General features: G+C 35.4%; 1 protein-coding gene across 1 annotated transcript in view; it reads left to right on the top strand.

Moving 5' to 3' along the window:
- The window catches only part of TTK (TTK protein kinase), a 58,115-nt gene that overhangs the window by 21,056 nt on the left and 28,147 nt on the right, over positions 1-8,912 (top strand). The window contains exons 11-13 of the mRNA XM_007951583.1: positions 1,385-1,518; positions 3,248-3,374; positions 8,580-8,672. Coding sequence (XP_007949774.1) covers positions 1,385-1,518; positions 3,248-3,374; positions 8,580-8,672 — 354 coding nt within the window. The remainder of the gene's footprint in view (positions 1-1,384; positions 1,519-3,247; positions 3,375-8,579; positions 8,673-8,912) is intronic.

The raw sequence follows: 8,912 nt of genomic DNA, 5'->3' as shown, positions 1-8,912 counted from the left end.
TTTTTTTTCACTTGTAAGGAAACTCAAAAGTATTTATTTATGTGCTATTTACTAGGGAAATTATAATCAAAATCAAGATGAGATACCACATTATATCCATTCGGAAGGCTATAATTAAAAAGAAAATAGTAAGTGTTAGTGAGAATGTGAATAAACTGGAACCCTCATACACTGCAGATGGGAATGCAAAAAGGTGCAGTCATTTTACAAAACTGGCAGTTCCTCAAAAGGTTAAACGTATAGTTACCATATGACTTTGCAATACCATATGTAGGTGTATACCTAAGAGAATTTAAAATGTCCACACAAAAATATTTATACATAAGTTCACAGCAGCACTATTCATAATTGCCAAAACATGGAAATAAACCAAACAAATATCCCTAAATTTAATGAATGGTTAAACAAAATATAATACATGCGTATCCCAGACCTACTGCCATCAAGTTGATTCTGACTTATAGTGACCCGCATTGGGTTTCCAAGGTGTTAGTTAAATCTTTACAGAAGTAGATTGCCCAGTCTTCCTTCTGCAGAGTGGCTGGTGGGTTTGAACCACCAGACTTCTGAATAGCAGTCAAGTGCCTTAGGCACTGCTCCATCAGAGCTTCTTAATATATATATAAAGTGCAATATTATTCAACAATGAAAAGAAATGAAGTACTAATGTGGATGGAATTATGCTAAGTGAAAGAAGCCAGTTACAAAAGGTCGTATAGTATCCTGTTTATTTAAAATGTCCATGATAAGCAAATCCATAGATACAGAAAGCAGATTAGTGGTTGTTGGGGGCTAAAAGAATAGAGAAATGGGTAGTTAATACTAATAGGTACATGATTTGTTTATTTAAGTTATAAAAGTTCAATACCTTGTTACAATAGCCCTGATTGGGAAGAGTGTCATCCTGTTTTGTTACACAATATCATGTACCTTTTCTCTGTACATGTAATCAGTTTGTACAGAATACAATAGGCTACAGACTTTAGAGTGAAAGAAAGAGCTATACTAAAAAGTTATTAGAAGCCTGGAATATATAATATATATAACCCAAAAAACTAAATTCACTGCCGTTGAGTTAATTCAACTCATAGTGACCCCTTTTGGGTTTCCAAGGAGGTATCACTACAGAAGTAGATTGCCCAACCTTCCTTCCAAGGAGTGGCTGGTGGGCTTGAACTGCCAGCCTTCTGGTTAGGAGTCAAATGCCTTAGGCACTATGCCACCAGAATTCCTACAATATATATGGGGACTTGTTTTAGCATGTTTTTATATTTCCTATTTTATTTCTTATTTGCTTTTAAAAGTTGGACTGTTTATAAAACTGTTGTACCAAGAAAGTAATTAAAAAATTTAAAGCGTAGTGTTTTTTATTTTGTTTTATCAGAAGCATACCATTTTTGAGCAACCTGCCTTTTCATCTTCAAAACAGTCACCACCAATATCAGTACCTAAACGAATTGATCCAAAATCTCTTTGTACAACACCAGGCAGCAGTACGTTGGATGATTATATGAACTGGTAATTACTTTTGGCACTTAGCTTGGGAAGTAGGGTGGTATAGTAGAAATAAACTGGGCTTGAAGCCAAATAGATTTGGAGTTAAATCCTGCTCTGTTACTTTACAGACTTCAGATTCATATTTTTCTCAGTGCCAGTTTTCTCATCTGTAAAACTAAGAGAGGGGAAGGTGGCTACAGTAATATATGTTTATAAGGATTGTCATGAAGACAGGCCCTATCATACTGTAAACTGTATCTGCTGTTGTTATGTGCTGTCGAGTCAGACCCGACTCATAGCGAACCCCCCTTGGGTTTCCAAGGCAGTATCACTACTGAAGTAGATTGCCCCATCTCCTTCCAAGGAGTGGATGGTGGGTTTGAACCGCCAGCCTTCTGGTTAGCAGTCAAGTGCCTTAGGCATTACACTGCTAGAGCTCCTAATCTGTACTTAACAACCCATAAATGCTCTTCACATTACAAACTTCTTTGTAAACATGCGTTGCCAAACGAATTCTTCTCTGTAATTAAGGTATTTTAAAGATTAGCTTTTTTAGAGCATATAAAGAGAGGAGAAATTTTGTAGCACAGGAGGTGTTTATTGGCATGTGATGGTTGTGGAAGAGTTCTGGGGAAGTTCAAAGATCCAAGATTTGAATGAATAGGAATGAGAGATGAGTAACAAAACTGGATAGTCTGTGCTGTGACAAACAGAAAACACAAGGAGGATGCTGCAAAGCAAATGGATGACATTTCAAAGAAATAAAGTGTTGTGGTGTATCATAACCTACAATTTGTTGTCAATGTAGTTAAGGGTAACTTAGGTCTGTGGTTGTTGTTGTTTGCCGTCGAGTCGGACCCTACTCATAGCGACCTCTCCTTGGGTTTCCAAGGCAGTATCACTATGAAAGTAGATTGCCCAACCTTCCTTCCGAGGAGTGGCTAGTGGGTTTGAACTGCCAGTCTGCCAGTCTTCTGGTTAGCAGTCAAGTGCCTTAGGCACTATGCTAGTGGTAGCTTTTGTTTTTCATTTTCACACAATATAATCTTTAATCTTAATTAGAATTTGCCTTAGAAGTTATATAATCCAGCTCTTACCTATTCAATATAATTTTGGTTATATCTCATTTTATTTTATTATACTTAGAATAAAGAATGTTTGTTAAAAATAGTGGTATATTTATTTCTTGTGATACTAGATGATATATTTTCAACAAATATCTGCAGAGCTCCTTTGTGCCAAGCATACAGAGTAAGCTTCTTTATATTGAACATATGATTGTGAACAAGATGAAGCATGAGTGTGAACTGGACAGATTTAAGTTCAACAGCCAAAGTCCTCTGATGTAATTGGCTCTCAGATATTTCTAGCAGACTGTTATAGAACATCATTGTGAAAAAGCCCTCATAAAATCTGTGATCAGCCATGTGCTAACTTTTGCCTTGCTGATTATTTAAAAAAAAAAGAAAAACACTCCAGCTCTATAATTTTAAATGTCATTTATTTTACTAACAACAATTTCTTGTCTAGGGACAAAAAATTACTTTCAGAAAGAATTTTCCAAAATAAAATTTTGGATGATAATGTATCTAAAATAAGTAAATATTAAGTATATAATGAAAATTGACTTGGGTTCTGTTTGATGTGACACTCTTGCCTTTATTTCAGCCTTTTAAAATTACATGTAATCTGAATCAGTGTCTTCTTTTTTAATCTTTAATGTTTTAAATGAAAATAATCTCTTTCCTAGTTTTAGAACTCCAGTTGTAAAGAATGAGTTTCTATCAGCTTGTCAGTTGTCGACACCTTATAGCCAACCTGCCTTTTTCCAGCAGCAACAGCAGCAAATACCAGCTACACCACTTCAAAACTTACAGGTTTGATAAGTTTTATGATGTTTAGGTATAATTAATTTCATAGATTTTTTTTTTTTCCTTTTTTAATAGCATCTACTTAGCATAGTGCCTAAGGCACTTGACTGCTAACCAGAAGGCTGGTAGTTCAAACCCACCAGGCACTCCTCAGAAGGAAGGTTGGGCAATCTATTTCCGTAGTGATACTGCCTCGGAAACCTAAGGAGGGATCACTATGAGTCAGGTCCAACTCAATGGCACATAACAGCACAGCAGCATTTGTCAGGAAGAGTCTTAAGGATCTGTCCATCTGTCCATTCTTATTCCCATTAGGCAAAAATTCTTTTCTGCTATCTTTACAGATATACACACACACACACACACACACATATAAAGATATCATATATAATATATATAATGCCTTGTGACTGAGAGGTTGGAGTTATTGAACAACAAGCTAGTGAAGCTTTTCCTATTAATTAAACCTGAGGATCCAGTCTGAATGGTTGAAAAAGTTTTCTCTTTTGATTTTGGTTAGTAAGTTTCACGGGCTAATAAATATTTAATGTATTTGGGAAAAATAAATGTTTAAAAATATCAGAATAGCAATATGAGGTATGTCTTAGTTTCTTAGGGTTGCTATAACATAAATATTACAAGTGGGTGGCTTTGTTGTGTTGTTATGTGCTGTCCAGTCAGACCCGACTCATAGCGACCCCTCCTTGGGTTTCCAAGGCAGTATCACTATGGAAATAGATTGCCAGCCTTCCTTCCAAGGGTGGCTTTAATGAACAGAAAATTATTCTTATAGTGTGGGAGGCTCGAAGATCAAATTCAGGGCACCAGCTTTCTCTTTGGGCTCTGAGGTTAGGTCTTTGTCTCTTTTCAGCTTCTGTTCCTTGGTTTGTTGGTGGTCCTCATGTGGTGTAGCTATGCTTCATTGCTTCTGTGTCTAATCTGCTCTCTTAAATCTCGAAAGTGATTGGTTTAAGACACACCCTACCCTGTTAGGGCCTCATTACCATAACAAAGAAAACTATTTCTAAATAGGATTATGTCTATAAATGAGTTAATATTCTAACACATATTTTGGGGGGACCTAATTCAGTCTATAACAAGATGTTACTAGAGTATATTATAAAGTAATTATTCTAAACCAAAAGAAAAAATCATATGTTGGTGAGTAATTGCATTGCCATATGGAGAAGAATTAACGTAGACACTCTTCTGACACCAGTGACTAAATTTAGTTACATGAGCATTGGAGTCAGACTTCCTGGGCATGAATCTTGGCCCCGGTACTTACCAGCTGGTGTGACCATTTGTAAGTTACTTAAACTGTCTGTGCTCATTTTGGTGTCTTTAAAATGAAGATAATAAAACTGCTTCCCTCGTAGTGTTGTAAAGATTTAATTAGTATAGTGTAACTCTTACAACAGAGCCTAGTAAATAAGTATTAGTGCAATTGTTATTTAAATAAAACAGCAGTAAAACCCATGAATAATTAACTGTAACAATCAAATGATAAAAATTAGTTGACAGTAGATTATACTAACTATAAAGGAGGTGATAGTTGTTTTTGAGGATTGAAACAATATAAATTACAGAAGAAAGACCAAAAACCAAACCAAACTCACTGCCAGTTGAGTTGTATCTGACTCATAGCATCTCTTCCTTGGGTTTCCGAGGCAGTATCACTATGGAAGTAGATTGCTTTTGCTGTGTGTACATACAGAAAAACATTTATGAGTAATTACTGGTATCAGGTCTTATTTGAGTTGAAATTTAAAAGGTGAATCAGAGATGACCAAGTAAAGGAGCTAGGAGAAGCCTAAAAGAGGCCACTGTTGGAAGTTAAAGAAATATCACTAGAGTTCAGGAATGGGAAGCTAGGCTTCACAGTTCTGCTCAGCGGCCCTTCAATTTTACCCTAAGTGAGATAAGAGTCTGTGAAGGGGATTGGAGTAAAGAATTGATATTACTTGATTTGCATTTTGAAAAGATAACTCTGGCCACAATAAGGAGGAAAGACTAAGAGAGGCTGTGGGGTATCTTGTGTAGAAAATGAACTTCGTGTTTGTACTGAATTGGAAATAAGCCAAAATCACTCTTTAAACTGTGAGCAGCCAAAGGAAAAGGACATTACACTGTTTTCTTCCCTTAGAAATTTTCACAGTGTAAATATACCCACTGCCATCGAATTAATTCCTACTCATAGTGACCCCCATTGAGTTTCCAAGGCAGTCTTTACAGAAGTAGATTGCCTCATCTTCCTCCCATGGAGCAGTAGTGGGTTTGAACCCCAGCCTTTTGGTTAGCAGCCAAATGCCTTAGAGTTCCTTGCATAGAAAATATCAGGTACTTAATTTAATACTTTCTTACAGAATGTATTTCATGACTGACTCAACAGTGTCTCCTTAGCCCTGCAGTTTAAAGATATTATATCTTAAATGGAGGATTATGTGAGAGGGATTCTGACATTTAGCCTCTAAAGCAGGACTTAGTTACATTGAGTTTTGTTCAGATCTTGTTTCAACTTGGTGAATGAGCTCATGAGAAGCTCTTTTTGTTCCTGCTTCCTCATCAGCTCAGATTAATATCCTCTCACAGCACTCCATCTGTTCAGAGCTTCTGTAGGTCCACAGAGAGGTCCTCCACTTGGCAGGATTCTTTGACTGAGTTGGTTATTTTAATTTTTTATATTCAAGGTTGAGCTAAAGAAATTTTTCTTTTTCTTAATTATTTAAAATTACTCAATTATTTTAAATTTCATATTTTCCCTTTCATAATTCCACAGTGTTGGGAAATCTTGGGATAGTCTAGGTGAAACAGGATGCTAGCTTAAGACTGGAAGAGTGGTAGTGAAGATGGAGAGAGGTGAATAGGATTTGAGAGATGCAGAAAAAGAAAGCACTGAGAAATTCTGCTAAAGTCAAATACAAGTTTAATAGCTATACTACTTCTAGAACTTTGTCAAATATAAAAATAGCCTGAAAGATAAATAACCATGCTCTTAGAAAAAGAAATGTAAATAATTAGTATATGAGAAAAATTATTACATTTTGTGAATAATTACAGAAAGAAGCATCATTTAAAAATACTAGTTTTACTTCCCAAAACATTTTCAAAGCTAAAACCCAGGACTGTACAATCTCTTGGAAAAGTAATACATATTCTTTGTAGTCTTTTGATGTAGTACTGTTCTTTTGGCAATCCAAAACTACCAGAGGTGGAACTTTAAACATGGTAACACTTTAAGTTATACTCACTTTTAGGAATTTAAGGAATTTTTGAAATTTGTTAATATATTAAGCAAATATGTCAAAAGGAAAAAAAAAATTATCCATGCACAAAGGTCTTTGTTAAACTTTTTCTTATACTTGATTCATCCTGTGCATTATGACACTGATGAGTAAAGAAAAAGAGAGGTATCTTACAAAGCTGTTTTGTTAGCATCTTCTAGCTTTTTTGTTAGCATCCATCATCAGTGTGGAAAAAGGGTTATAGACTTCTGATGTGTAAGGGAAAAAGCAACCTAAATATATATCCATTCAACAGATTTTAAAAATGAATGGATGGCTCCTGTTTCATTATCTAGGTGACAGACATGAAAATATAATTACAATGTTTCTTAGGTATCTAGTGCTGCTATATAGTAGTAATATCACAAGTGGGTGGCTTTAACAAACAAATGTATTTTCTCACTTCTAGGAGGCTAGAGGTCCAGATGCAGGGCACTAGCTCCAGGAGAGGACTTTCTCTGTTTGCTCTGAGGGAAGGTCCTTGTCTTTTTTCAATAACAGCTTTACACTAATACTGCCTCATTAATATAACAAAGAAAACCCATTCCCAAATGGGATTATAATCTCAGGTGTAGTGGTTAGGATTTACAGCATATATTTTGAGGGGACACAATCCCACCCATATACAGTGTATATTGGAAAAGGTGGTAAAATGTTTATATAAGAGGCAGTGGTAAATAGGCAGGAGTGATCAAACTGTTCATTAAGTTAAAGCGGGCTTCAGGGACTTTTGCAAGATAGTTTTCTAGAGGATTAAGACAAAAAGGAGGGGCATTTTAAAAATAACAATAGTAATGCCTCAAAACTGATGTTGGGAGAACATGATCTTATGTCGTAAATGGTATTTTTAAAATCTGAAATCTTTTGGGGAAAGCCACTTTAGTTCAACACTTTTAAACACAAAGATGCAGTAACGATTTTTATTCTTCCCCAAATCTAAGAGAGGTTGTACTGAGAGAATCATTTATATACCATCTTCTCAATGTGTGGATAGAGAGCCAGGCCCTAAAAATGTGTTTTGTTTTGGAAGTTGATGCTTTCTAATGTAGCTATTTATATGTTTTTGCCCAAACTACACATTTTTTATACCTTAACATTGCTCATTGGCTGTTTTTCCCTTCATGCACAAAATCTTTGAGTTAAACAAGGGATTGATTACTTCATGTGCAAAGGCCCAGCTGCCTATTCAGGAAACTACCAACTTTTGTAATTGTTAGAACATCAAACATCAGGGACAGGAGGAATGAAGAAGGGTTGAGCTGTATAGATATCACTTGAAAGTTTTGCCAAGGAAAATGCTGAGGTTCAGAGAATTTGAGTAACTTATTGAACATCACCCAGCAAAAAAGGAGAATTACTGAAATTTGCATTTGTCTGACTGACTCTAGAGCTCTTAGCACATTGCCTCCTTTATATTATAGTGTTAGAAGAGAAGAACATAGGAATAATTGTGTGTATACATGTGTGTATAAAAGTAAAGAAGTATATATAATAAGTGGAAGCAGATTGCCCAGTCTTCCTTCCATGAAGTGGCTGGTGGATTTGAACTGCCAACCTTCTGGTTACCAGTCAAATGCCTTAGGTACTATGCCACCAGAGCTCCTTTGAAAAAAGATAGAAAGGAAAAATAAAAAATAATAGCATAGTTTATATGTTGTATGGTAAGTGTTTTTCCCCCATCCTTTAAAGCTTCTATGTTTATGTTAAGTAAAAACAGGTTAGTGGGGGATACATTGTAAGTTTGTCTGTATAGGTTCATTTAGCTTTATTTCTTTGACTAAACCATGTATAACAAGTTCCTTTTTAAAAATATTTAAACAAATACATAAGTACTTAAGATTATTTAAAAATGGAAGAATTTTGAATACTGACTAGTTTTTTTTTATCTAGTTCTTTGAACTTTTATTTATACATTTTAATTATTTAGATTTCAGCATCCTCTTCAACAAATGAGTGCATTACAGTTAAAGGAAGAATTTATTCCATACTGAAGCAGATAGGAAGCGGAGGTTCAAGTAAGGTAAGAAACTTAAATACTTAAGAAATGCATAAAGATATTTCAAACTTACTTTTCTTTGTCTTTTTACCTTTTAAGGCTTTTCCTCATTAATTTCTAGGGGCCCATATTACCCTTTCTCCAAAGGTCCTTCTCATCCCCTCTCCTCAACAACTGAACTCTCTTAGTTTTTCTCTTCTTACTCTGGCCTTTTCTTTTCAGTCTTCTTCCTGACCCTGATCTCACTGGGGGAAAAGACCAGTC

The sequence above is a fragment of the Orycteropus afer genome, unplaced genomic scaffold, assembly GCF_000298275.1.
Source record: "Orycteropus afer afer isolate SDZICR_OR568_19922 unplaced genomic scaffold, OryAfe1.0 scaffold00011, whole genome shotgun sequence".
Lineage (NCBI taxonomy): Eukaryota > Metazoa > Chordata > Mammalia > Tubulidentata > Orycteropodidae > Orycteropus > Orycteropus afer.
The sequence above is the reverse complement of the archived record's forward strand: the minus strand, read 5'-3'. Positions and strand labels throughout refer to the sequence as shown.